Source organism: Odocoileus virginianus, chromosome 34 (assembly GCF_023699985.2).
Source record: "Odocoileus virginianus isolate 20LAN1187 ecotype Illinois chromosome 34, Ovbor_1.2, whole genome shotgun sequence".
NCBI classification, from domain to species: Eukaryota; Metazoa; Chordata; class Mammalia; order Artiodactyla; family Cervidae; genus Odocoileus; species Odocoileus virginianus.
Window position 1 is genome coordinate 9802610 of NC_069707.1, and position 13381 is coordinate 9815990.

The 13381-nt window shown below is 40.5% G+C and overlaps 1 protein-coding gene across 9 annotated transcripts in view; it reads right to left on the reverse strand.

The window, feature by feature from the left end:
• Positions 1-13381, reverse strand: part of ARID1B (AT-rich interaction domain 1B) — a 412333-nt gene that overhangs the window by 23103 nt on the left and 375849 nt on the right. For 7 of the 9 annotated variants that reach the window (XM_070461644.1, XM_070461641.1, XM_070461637.1 and 4 more), the window contains 3 exons: positions 12895-13053; positions 6831-7040; positions 3731-3935 (listed from right to left, as the gene is read on the reverse strand). In XM_070461644.1, the coding sequence (XP_070317745.1) occupies positions 3731-3935; positions 6831-7040; positions 12895-13053 (574 nt within the window). The remainder of the gene's footprint in view (positions 1-3730; positions 3936-6830; positions 7041-12894; positions 13054-13381) is intronic. The other 2 variants (XM_070461645.1, XM_070461640.1) reach the window with 1 other exon arrangement.

Consider the following 13381-nt stretch of genomic DNA (forward strand, 5'->3'; position numbering starts at 1 on the left):
CTCATGCTTCTAAACCAAACCAGAATTCTACCAAATTCAGTTTATTATACTTGTATACCAAATATGCGTTTCCAGAGTTTTACCAAAAAATGCATATTTAAAAAGTAGATATAATGAAAGAAACAAGTAGAGTCTTTTACAAATATAGAAGGATAACCCTACAGACACGACTGCCCCACAGAACTGGCAGGGGAAATAACTGATTTTTTAAACTCAAGAAGCAGACTACAGAAGCCAGCACAGCTTCCTTGGAACAGGGCTCACAAGGCCGTTTGTTCAGAACGGCCCTTATTTACAAGTATTCACATTTACAGCTAATAAAAAAAAAAAAGGAAACATTCTCCCCTCTCGCCAGTGTGTTTTCCTTTCCTTTCAGGGGAAAAAAAAAAAATGAATGCAACCTCTGGAAGCTGCTAACAGAGGAGGCTGGCTCTCTAGGATATCCCTACCTTTTGCCAGAAGCTACAAATGTATACTGGAAAGTAAACAATGGAGAGGTTACTGAAGGTTAAGTACATTCACACACTTCAGACTGAACAGGGCCAGACTCCTAGCTGGGAAGATAATTTACACAGCATGGACCGGGTGCCCTAGTTCTGGCTGGGGTTGCAGGAAGGAGGGTGGGGAGATGAGGCATAGCTGATATGCCCCAGGTCTACAGCAACCAGAGGTCACCCAGAGGGCACCTCTGTTTATAACCCGGGCCCTTTCTCATTTATCTTCCACTGAGGATTCCCTAGTTGGATCCATGACAGGCTCTGTGACATCACCTGTCAGCTAATAATAGAAATTCAGTCAGCCACCTGCCAGCAAAGATGGATGGGTTTTTGGTTACAGACTTACTAATTGAAAGTGGAGCTTCCTCCCACCACCCCCACCCATTCCTCCCAGCCAGGTCCCCTCCCCACCCTGTCCCTACCCCACTCTAGCTTACAGGCAGCCCATGCCCTGGATCCCTGTGGCTGCTCATTAGATCTTCACAAACTTTTACAGTCGGTTATAACAGCAGCCCCAGCAGCACCTCAGAGCTGCAACCGCACCCCAGGCCCTGCTCAGGTTTCATTCAGGAGCCTTCCTTTGGTGGGCTTGCTCTAGACCCCAAAGTCACAGCCTGGATCTCTGGGGTGAGAAGCCACACAGCCATGTGACAGTGAAGATCTGGGTGAAGGCTTCAGGGCTAAGGGGCAACACCTTTCAGAGGCTGACAGGACTGAATTTCAAATCTTATTAGCCCTGTCACATCCGAACTGAAACAGGGGGATGACCTTAAGTCATTAGCATTTAGGATTTAAGTTGGTTCAGAATGAACATTTGAAAAAAGAATCTAGAATGTTTCTGAGGAATCTTTTAGTTGTTTGCCTGGATGTATCAGTAAGGAATAAGCTACAGTTAGGTTCTTATGGGAAAAAACCTGACTTTAAAGAACACAAATTTTGGCTGAAAATTAGTTAAAAAATTTTTGTAGTATATGAGGCCCTGACATGGCAAAGGTTTGGGAATAATTTGTTTCCCTTCTCTGACAATAAAAATGTTTCAGAAACATTTTCCTTAATCATAGGTCTGGAATCAAAGAGCCCACTGATTCACAGATGCTGGAGGAAATGCCTGGCTTTTGGTTGAGAGGCGACGTTACTCACTGCCCACTGCCTGTTCCATGTTTCTGTCCTCTTGCTGAGCAGTGTGCAAAACACGTGAGCCATGCAGGCTGGCCCCGTGCACCCCGCACTATGCCCTTCAGGCTGTGCATTGGCTGAACTGCTAAATTCAGGAAGCTTTCCTCCCGTTTCCTGTTTCACAGACTCAGGATCCATTTGGACCACTGAGAAGAATGTATTATCAGAGGTGCGCCTGCAATCCGAGCTCTTTTGTGCAGTTAAAGCGATAATGTTGCCATAAAAACGGTAGTTTAAAATAAAGAGGGGGGGAGAGGAAAGAGCTGACTGTTCAGAGCACAGGCCCTGTACTTTCTGAAGTGTCTGTACCTCAGCAGGGTTTCTCGTACCGAAGCTGATGCACACTGGGAGAGCTATTCTCCATACAGAAGTACAGACCATTCAGTGACACGAGTTCTTTCCTGGCAAATAAAATATACCTTTAGATCTTTGCAGACATCGCCACTTTGGTCCCTACACCCTACTGGGTTTTTATTTTGGAAAAATAGTTTCAGAGCTGTTCAGAGGCAGCTTGTTTTACTCTGTGAACTGAATGTAATGTTGTGAGATTTTCGAAATTAGATTTCACAGTTTTTAAAGTCCACCATAACTGGCAAAGGCTGTGGATCTTTAAGGGTGGGGTGAGAGAGAGGAACTTCTCTACTTGTATTTAGAACAAACAGATCTATATTGAGGTGTGCTCATTACCCGTGTACCCTGGGCCTTAAGAGTATTTATTTGATATCACTTGATTAGTGGCCTTAGATATTAGCATTGCCCTCCAGATATCAGCTAGAGGAAGTAATTAAAAGAGAAACAACTCCTTTCTTTGGCTCACAGGTACCACTTTCTGTGTGTAGACAGTTTACCTATTACAGCACTGCTTTAAGCACAAAGTGTTGTAGGTACACCTGGCTCTCTAATGCTAGAGCCAGATGTCTGGATCAAAGCCTGGTTCTCCCCCTCACTAGCAACAATGGGCCAGTTTGCTGAGATTTCATGTGCCTTGGTTTTCTCAGGGGTTTTAGAACAGTATCTGTATTATAGGGCTCATATGAAGATTAAATGGGAAAGCCCTGGCACACTATAAGTGCTCAAGAAATACTGGCTATGATCATTTGACGGCATAACAAGCCTGTGTTGGGGGCCGTGGCAGATATAATCAGCCCCACCTCATACGCAGGAACAGTGTGAGCAAGTGTGACCAACACAGGGCTTGGACATGGCCAGAAGCAGACCACAGAATGATCAAACTTAACTTGAGTGAGGTCACCCAGAACTAAAGATAATGCAAACCTCTTCTCATCTTCAATACTGGATTTATTAGAATACAGTGATTCAGTAATTTCAAATCTGAAATGCTAACAGTAGAACAGAAGCCAGCAGGAGAGCCAAAAGGATGGCAGGGTGTCCAACAGCTGAGTGGAGAGACAGCAGAGAAGGCAGGTACCATTTGTATGATTTTGCTTCTGCGAATTCAAGTGAATTGCCATTATTCCCAAGCAGTATTTGCTTAGATTCCTGACCTCTAGCTCAAAACTAATTTGGACTCTGCTTTCGCAGAAACAGGGCTATACAGACCTTTATCATGAAAGTTTGCTGAATTCCCTACAAGCAAAAACTTGCTTGGCAGGGAACATTAAATACGAAGTCAAAATTTCATTTTGCTGTGTATAAATCTGAGTATCTCCGACAGAGGCAGAGCTGGTGGAAACTGGCTGTTAAATCTGCAGGGTGGCATTTCTGGTATGAGCACAGGTTAATGGGGAGACATTTTGATAGTTAGGTGGGGTATTTTAAAATAACTGTATAAGGAATTAAAGTATATAACTCAGAACCTGAAGTCTTTGACTAGAAAAGGTAAAGCAAAAGATCGGCACCTTCAAAATGCAGAGCAGAAACACAATATCCCCCGTTCATTCTTCCTTCCCAGGCACTGCTAACGGGGTCCAGTTAAATTAACAAGAGAAGACAGGATGTCCCTTCCCCTCTCTCAGACCCCAGCGTGTCCTGTTTGCTCTGCTGAGTGGCCATCTCAGAGCCCGGGAGGGGCTCCCGGCTGCAGCGCCCCCACTTACCAGGAGATGGCGGCTGGAGCTTGGGCTGCTTCTTGGTGTCTCCCGTGCTGAAGACTTCCGGCGGGGGCTCCTCCCCCCGCTCGATCTTGCACTCAAAGGCAAACAGGTACTGAATATACTGCTTTTTCAGGGAGCTCGCTGCACTGCTCGAAGTGCCAACATTTAGGTTGGTTGCCAGCTCACGCCACTTCTTGTTTTTATTAACCTAGCAAAAAAAAAAAAAAAAAAAAGGCAGGATTACTGGTTTGCAGCAAAGTGGCTTGTTTAAAGCCAGGAAACAAAAAAAGCACTTAATATCTTGGTTTACTTTTTTTTTCATTTTCCTCTTTTAACTAATGCTCATTACTCCCACTCAGTAGTGCACAGACAGCATTTACAGTTATAAAACCATTAAGGAACCTGCTGATAGCTACATAAAAAGCATTGCTCATGGAGATTCTTCTGCCCAGTGCATCTTCTAATGCCTCCGAGTCTGCCAGAGCGGGGTGCTGCTTGGAGCTGGCAATTTATCTCTGAGCAAAGGCGCTCTAGCTCACCCCCATCTCATCCTTTATTTTTTTAAAAAAGAGTGTCTAAAAACTAATCTAGAAAGCAATAACAGAATTATTTTGCAATTTAAGTATTTGAGCCTTAATAAGAAAAACAATGTCTCCTTCCAACAGCCACAAGCTCCCAGAAAGATGAGCCTGTAATTTCTGTTCATGCCCAGCCTTTCACATGAGGCTTTCTTGTAGTATTGGGTGAAGGAGGCCCCAACCAAATGAGCCCAACCTAACAGTCCAGCAGAAGTCATCAACCCTGTCTGAGCTATGAGCCACCAGCTAGCGGACATGGTAGCACCAGTGGGCTTGGGAAGGGGCACAAAGGACCATCCAGTGTTCCCACTTACACTCAGGCTGGAGGGAATACAACTGCAAAAAGAGAAGAAAGGAAGGGAATCCTCATACGTTATATAAGATTTGAGGAATTAGTTTAACATTTTGATTCCTGATGGGAACAGATCACACGAGGCTGACACATGAAGCAAACATGAAGGCCTGCAAATACTTGGGGAATATTTTGCCTTTAGATGTATCCTGTGCTAAGCAGCATGGGTTAAAGGGACAGTGAGTTTGAATGAAATGTTCAATTTTTGGATTCAAACTTCCTCACAAAGCTCTTTATGTCCATTTACTTAGTACTAAATGGTGCCTGAGAAACCAGAGAATACTCTCGGGAATGCTCAGTGCCATTTTTGGTACTGAATGCCAGCTGCAACGGGCAGGCCTGTGACTGCTTGTGAAACAGTAAGCAGAGCACTGCCTGGGACACCCTGAAAAGCCAGGCTCTTAGATGATCTCTCTGAGGCTGCAGCACCTGTTCCAATAACATCTGATGGGGTGTGAGTGACAATGAGGCCAAGGCCTCACCGCTGGGAATCACTACTACATTCAAGCAACTTCATCAGCTAAGCCAGCAGCATCTTGCTCACAGACCCAACCTGGGAATCCACTTGGCTGAGTGAGGTATCCTGATGGTTCCTTGCTTCTGTGAGCTGGGTGAAACCCTTTGCTGGCCACCACTCACACCTGGTCACACCTGATCTGCATCCTGTGATCCCATCTGATTACGCAGTCTGGAGTCAAGCTCTAATTGCTTTACTTGGAGGCCTCAGTCTCGGGTGGGAGGAGGCTGCTCAGGGTGGGCTGAGAACAAAAGCCTCTCCTGCACACCCCCAGAGCTGTGCAGCCCGGAGACCAGGGTGGGTCCTCAGTGATACCTGTGCATCAGCAGACCTGCCTTTGGATAGTGAGGCCTGGACCACCTGAGGCCCGGAGCAGCTCCTTTCACTGGTCTGGGAGGGAGCCCAGGGACTGACAGGTTTTAAATGCTCCCAGGTGCTGCTAGTGAACAGCTAGGTCTGAGCACCAAGGGCAGGTAAAGGGCATGTATTTTGCAATCAAACAAACCTGGCCCCACCACCCACCCTGAGAGTCCCTCGACCACAACGTTATTGTACAGTCAGCCTTCCCTGTTCCCTGGTTCTGCATTTGTGAATCCAACCAATTGTGAATTCAAAGTATTGAGGGAAAAAAAAAAAGCTCCCTTATCCCCCGCCCAAAATAAAGTTCCAAAAAACAAAACTTGAACTTGTACCAGCAACTATTTACACAGCATTACACTGTACTGGGTATTATAAGTAACCAAGAGATGATCTGAAGTACATGGGAGGTGGTGTGTAGGCTCCAGAAACAAAGGGACGCGCTCACAGGGTTTCAGTATTTGTGGGGATCCTGGAACCGGTGCTCCGTGGACCCCGGGGGCGACTGTACTTCAATCTGTTACATCTCTTCTTCAGGGCTGACGACTCTGCATTTCATGGGTGTTGAGAGAGAAGTGACAAGAAAAAGGACGGTGCCCAGGATGCGGCAGGCACTCACCCCTGAGGGCCCTTTTCTCCATTCTACTTCAGGATATGGACACACAAACCCGCCCCAGTGCTAAAAACAGGGCTTAGACAAGGGAAAGGAGAATGTGGCCCCTAGGGTAGGGTACAGAATGAAGGGGGCAAGTGCAGGGGAGGCATCTGCACAACCCCAAAGGGAGTGCCTCCGGGCATGCTGCATCTGGGTGCCCCCAGCCGTGGGAAAGGACAGCACTGCCCCTCCTGTCACCCAGGTACAGCGGACATGGTTGCAGACGGGTGACTTAGTTTTCTTGTTAACTTGCTTTGGATAGAGAGAAACAGTGAATTTGATTTATATCTGATCCAATTTAGTCATTTGTAAAACATTTCTGTTTACCATGAAATTCTAACACAGACTCCACAGAATTCTAGAGCTATTAGGGACCCTAAAGCAAAACCTAGCTCAAATGTCTCATTTTACAGTTAAGGACTGAGTCCATATAAATGACCTACTGAGGTCACTCTGTGAGTGGGTGGCAGATCGGGGTCCCTGACCCCAGTGCACCCCCCGCCCCCCACCTGCCACACATGAACATGGATCCAGTAAAGGTGACCTTCCCAGAGGCTTAGCTTTTTCTTTGTGAGAAAACAAAAAAAATCAAGTTTGCATATTCAAAGCTCATCCATAACATCTCCTCATTCAGTTGTTCTCACCTGTGCCAAACCTCCGATCTCTTTGACGCAGACATAGAGTCTGAACAGGTCCAAGGGCTTCTTGCCCACCGCAGGCAGACTTGAGACTGGGGAGCCCCTCTCCTCCATGAAGGTGAGGTAGCGGTCCACCCACAGCTTCCTCTCTGGCTCATTCCCTAGCTCATACACCTTTGTGATCTTTTCCCCAGTGGTGGTGGATGAGCTGGACTTCTAGAGTCCAGGGCAGCATTTGGAGATGGGGCATAAGCAGGCAGAGGGAAAGGGAAGAAGGCGAGAAAAAAAGTAATGAGCTACCAAGTACAAGAAGAGAAGAAATTTTAAAACTACTGCTATCACACAACAATCAGGAATGAAGGCTACTAGTTCAGGCACAAAGTATACATTTTCTTAATTAAGAATTTACTTTGATTTTAAATAAAGGGCCCAAACTCCCTCTTTTATATACTTGAAAAACAAAAACAACAAAACTCTCTTTTACTTTATCAATATAAGCATTGAATCCCAGAAGGCAAGACTCCAATGACCCCTCATGTCATTTTTTCTTTTTTTTAAAAAAAAGGGTGCAAGTTCATTGAATGGTCACAATGAGTTTAAAGTTTCAACTGTAATATTATAGAGCCCCCCTCCTCATTATGTAGATGCCTACATTTCCTTGTCAAAATATGAATGACCAATGTAGTTTTATTAAAACTAAATCATATGGAGGTAGAGCATATACATGATGTGTGTTGAAAAATATAAGGTAGGTCACATGTCATCGGACCCAGTGGTGTGTGCGCTTTACATTTGAGAGCCTTCTAAATTACTGGCCAGTTACTAGCATTCTCTCAGAATGATCCGCTTTCCTGACTTAAGATTTCTTGAACTTTTCTGTCAAGGTAAGGTGTTATTTTAATAGATTTCTTAAGCAACCATGTGTTCATCACAAACACATGTGCTATTTCATACTCCCAGCTTATTTACGAATGTTTACTTTTATGTGCCCATTTGGTTTATACTGATGTTCTAATTCTTGGTCTTTCATTTTCCTAATTATATATTTGATACTAAAATGTCAGAAGTGGCTGTTTCTGCACACCTGAAAGCTCACCCTCTGGATTATGTGATCTGGGAAGGTAATACTTTTTGTTTTAAACAGCCCACTGTATATTCTCCCTTTCTTTTATGTCTCTGTATTTGTAACAATATTTGTGTACTCGTAATATCTGCAACTCTGGGATTCTTGTGCAAAATCACTTGTAAATTCTCAAGTATTTCCTTGGAATAATAATATATTTCATTTAATCATGTTTATTTACTAGGTTATCATTTGCAATGTATAGTACTATGTTAGACGAAGTTTTTTTTTTAACTCTTTTTCGTTATATTTAGCTCAACATAATTTCAAACATGTGACCTGAAATGGGGATGGTGAGTTAAATAACATAACTGTCTTTAAGGTTTGATGCTACCTTGTTTAGCAAAGTGATTCCCAATAAAACTAGGGCCTGAGAAAGGATGCTTGAGAATGAAACTAATCAAGCTGATGGGTGGCAAAGGTCCTTCCAATTAACATGTAATTTCCCAAGCTATTTTTGCTAAAATTTTAAGCCTTCAGCTTTAGAATTATTGAAACATAAAATGTTTACATAAAACATATAATAATAGGTGATACAGCTGATGTAAATAAAAAATGTAGTGGCAGGATTAAAAAAAAAACTGTGACCTTTTACAATTTGTATTGATGAAGCTAAAGAGCAAGTCACCTAACAGTTACTTTAGATAAGAACTTAAAATGTATATACATATTCCTATGCATGTCTTATAAATTCATGTATATACCAGAATATGGAACATATTCCATATCCAAATAAGTCTGTACATTTTATCATATTCTTATATCCAAGGAGTCTCTGACTAGGGAAAGAAACTGTTCTAACTACCTCTTATACCACATTCTCATCCTGGGAACATTTCAGAAGCTTTGTCATCATTAATGAGGTAGTTATTAACAGGAGGTTTCTAAATCCTAGTGCTGAAAAATTTTTTGTCTTTATTGGGAGGCACATTGAGAAAATGGACCCAATCTTGTAAAAAAATAAAAATCTGAAATAAGAATCAGAGGTAAAAAGCACTATCACCTAAAATCAATTAACATAACAACAAACCACCACCACCATGGATCTCCCCCTTTTATTTGATCTGTGAAAAATTGAGAGGTAAAAATTTGAGATTCAATTTAAAAATAAGAGATATAAAATCAATCATTTCAATTAACAGTTACTCTAAGTGCTCCATCAACATCCTGAATATAAGAACCAACTGCTATTTCTGGCCTGGTCCTCTCTAAACTCCAAATGTGGAAGGGCTCCAGGAGAACAGTTCATCATGACCCAAGCAATGAGACTGTGCAGTGTTTGTTCCTATTTATGAAAGGACTGCATTCTCATAAACTGAAATGGGTCTAAAGGAATGATTCACTTAGTTTGACTATCCATAGTTTAACTTTTCTTACTGTTCTTTGTTAAATGAACTTAAGTTTAATTAACTTTTACATATTTCAATTTGTTCTCATAAAATGAGAAAACCTTAATGAAGATAATTGTTTTTAACAGTTTTATCTTTCATAGTTTTTAGATCTTTAAAAATGCACTTTATGGTGCCATAATGTAGGAAAAGGCATCTATATGAAAAGAAAGTGGTCAAGCCTCAGTTATGTGTCAAGTCCTAGAAAAGGCCTCCCTTGAGGCCAGCTCCCTGGTCTGAATCATCACGTTTTATTTGTCCTTAGAGGCATCTGGCCTCACAGGGCATTGGAGTGTGTGTCCTGCGTGGGATTAGCTGTCTGCCCTCCACTCTTCTGACCAGACCTTAAGTTCCACAGGGCAGGACCTGTGTTGATTTTGAATCACCAACAGTGACAGCACACAGAAGGTACTCAGTAGGTATTTATTCTATGAGTGAATACTCAAATGAATGAGAAAGGTCTGAAAAGTCTAGCACCATCCAAGTAAGAATTAACAGCTGATTAAAACAGCCTATAAATAGGCTTTCAGTGAGCAAGGTGCTAAGTGAACATGGACACAGTCTAATAAGACTGAAAGCTGAGAAGAGATTGGTGGACAAGTAAGATCTCCAGGTGACACACCAGCCCATTCCCAAAGTTAGTATCTGGGTGTCCAAATAGAGAAAAACGATATTAAGAAAAACAAAAGTCCTAGGAAGTAAAGACTATACACTTTATCACTGATTAGGCTCAACATGTACTTTTTTTGTTCTCAGACATTATTAGTTTTGATATGACCTTTGAATAAATATCATTTACATTCTACTCATCAACAATGGGCAAAAAAATAAAAAAATAAAAAAACCTAGCCCTGCAGGAAGATAGTTAACTTTTCCAGGCCACTAGAAACACCTCATTTTGCTTTGATACTGTAAAAATCATATCATACTGCATGAAACACTGTCATGGAGGCAAGAAAAAGAAACGGAGATTGCTGAAAAATTACAGCGAGACATTATTATGGTGCCACAAAAGTTTTCCTTGCATATAACTTAATTAAGTCTATAAGTAGACTTTTCCTCAAATCTTTGAGACAGATTTACATTTCAGCAGTCTTTACCATATGCCTGGTAATATGTGTATATGCATGTGTATGTGCAAATGTTTATTTTTATTGTGGAATGTTTTGTAACAAAACTGTTGGTCCATAGCACACTGTCAAAGCATAGAACATCTTTGTTATTTAGTTCATTTCAGGTCTGGTATTAGACAAGCTTTATTAGGAACACTGTGAGGAGCAATTTTAAGTACAATTTAAAGTTGCATCTCAGAAAGAGAAGTTAAATACTCTTCAATATGTACCTGCAGTGATTTGACAGCAGAGATAATCTGAGGTCCTTCATAACAATCTCCTTTCGTTCCCTTCTTGAATGAGCATTTCATGTGAGCATGGAGTTGTTTTCTCAATACAAAGCAATCTCCAACACCTTCCACTACCTCAAATCACATCCTCCCTTGTTCTCTTTTTCTATGACTGGAGCCAGAAGTATGATTGTAAATTTTTAAGTAAAAAGTGGTTAGTTACAGGGATAATGTATGTAGAACTATATAGAAAAAAAAGAGGACAGTAATATGTGATTTTAAGTATTATTATGTTACAGTTAGAAAATGAAATCAATAATTCAGTTTGTTTTTCTTTCTCATATTTAAGTAGAAGGAAGGGTTTTGATAATAGTTTCCTACGTACTTACTGGATACAGGTAATGTGACAAAAACTTAAAATATAATAAATACTTCAATCATTTTTTATTATCCAGAAATCAGCAAGATGGAAATTTTAAACATGTAGTATGGGTCTATTAGAAGTCTTTAAGAAAAATCTTTTTCCTCCACTCATGTTTTATTGGTCATCTCTTATTTTCTCACATCAGTTCCCTACCCAACTTGAAATCCCTTCCTCTCTTCTCTGAATTTCTCCCCTCTTCCCATTAGCAGACTTAATGCTAAATTCCTGTCCATTTTATCTTAAGGTTTTAAGGATATTTTCAACCTCCAAAATTTTCCCCTCTGAGCTAATAAACAAATGTTTTTGAAAAGTTATACATGGGGTTCTATTTGTTGACTTGAGAATATCACTGATTCAAAAATGTTTTTTCTTTAATGAAAAGAAAAATCAGAATAGATTATGGAACAACCCCCCCTCCCCATGTTGGCTGCCTTCTGAGACTCAAAGCAAATAACACAAAGATATCAGAATTAAGGAGCTGCACTCTTTCATTAGTTCTGCATAACCCATACTAGAAGCATTTTTTCATTTCATCTTGGTTGTTGAAAAAGCGAAACACATGTCTAGAGAAGAGCTAACAGTGAATATTGCCCTTTCTTCCCCTGAAAAGGAAAATGCTGGTTATAGTAGAGCTCCACATGAATTTTACAAACATTTACTGGAACTACCAAATCTTCAAACCTTCAGCTCTATCTGTTTAAACCAGTGAATGGATAATTAATAGCAGCCTCCTTGTGGGGTTTTGACTAGATTGCCAGATTCTGCAGTTAAGAGTCTTCTTCCCTCCAACTTGCTTTTCCTGAGCTGTGCTCTTCAATACATTGTCTTACAAAAATTAGCGTATTAATTAAGCCTTCTTGGCAAGTAATTGCATGTTCAGTTTTTTTTTTTTAAAGATCTTTTGATTCCCTATATGAATGTAAAATAAAGGTTACTACAGTGCCATTCTTCTTCTTCTTTAATGGCACAGAATTAATTTCTTTAGTAGGAAAATAAAAGCCTAGCTCTACAGACAGAAGAACACTAAGGAAAAAAAAAAATTCCCTTATATACACATTTCCACTTTTAAAAAATATCATATAAAATCAACAATTTTAAGATTCTCAGCATGCTTGCACAGGATGTAATTTTTCTATCTTAAATGATTCTAATGTACGCACACATTAATCTATGAGTAGCATTCCAAATATTCACATACGCTAACATTTCTACAAATTTTCTGTTATTTTCTGACAACTAGATTGAAACAAAGTAGGGCTATAACATGCTGAACTGTGCCCAGAGTGTAGTATTTATATTTTCAAGATATAGGTAGTTTTGACATAAGATGTTTTAGACACAATAGCCCATGAAAGATTTAGTCCGAAGGCCAAACTTATCATTTACTCCATGGCTGCTATTAGTTACCAGGTAAATGGACAGTTAACTCATTTTAAAGATCTCCCAGAAGTGCACAACGGGTTAGACATTTAAACAAAGTCACTGTGTGAAGGAGTTTGGGCCCAGTAGCACAATCACATGCTTCTTATAGATGCTTTTTTATATCAGTGGTTTCATTATCAGAAATCAACTTAACGTTATGATGCATACAAACTTTATTCATTTTGTTACTAGCATAATTACGAAGAAAATCCTTTCATGGATAAATTATGAAGAAAAAGTCTTATAAAACAAATTAATAAGCAAGCATTAAAGTAGAATTAATTATCAAAAATACCCCCAAAAACCAAAAAAACAAAACAACAACAACAACAAAAAAAACAACCAAAAAACAAAAAACCAGAGCCACTTACAGGGCTTGATGGAGTCTTTGGCCAGCCTGGGCTGCTAATGCTATCACTTTCATCTCCATGAAATGAGGAGATGCTAGCGGAGCTGGGGGACATTGGGGAAGGGACTGGCAGGTTGCCGGGGGTTGGGGGCTGAGAAATACCCTGAGAGCTGTAGCTATCCTGTGGTAGAGGAATAAAAAAAAATGACAAAGGTAGGGCAAACTTTATTTAAAATAACAAAAAGCACATCCAGTTTAACAGACTAATTTTTATATATAGTAGATATATATATAAAGACATGTACAAACACACAAAACCACACACATATAAAGGTATTAAAACAACATTCTTAATTAGTATAACTTGGTAAGTTTGCTGGATGCTGGATAAGACCACTAAGCCACCATGCTTATTCAAGCTTACATGGAATGCTAAGCATGGGTTACCCCTTATGAAAGAAAGAAAGAAAAAAAAAAAAAGCTGTTCACCTTATTTATCAAATAAGGCA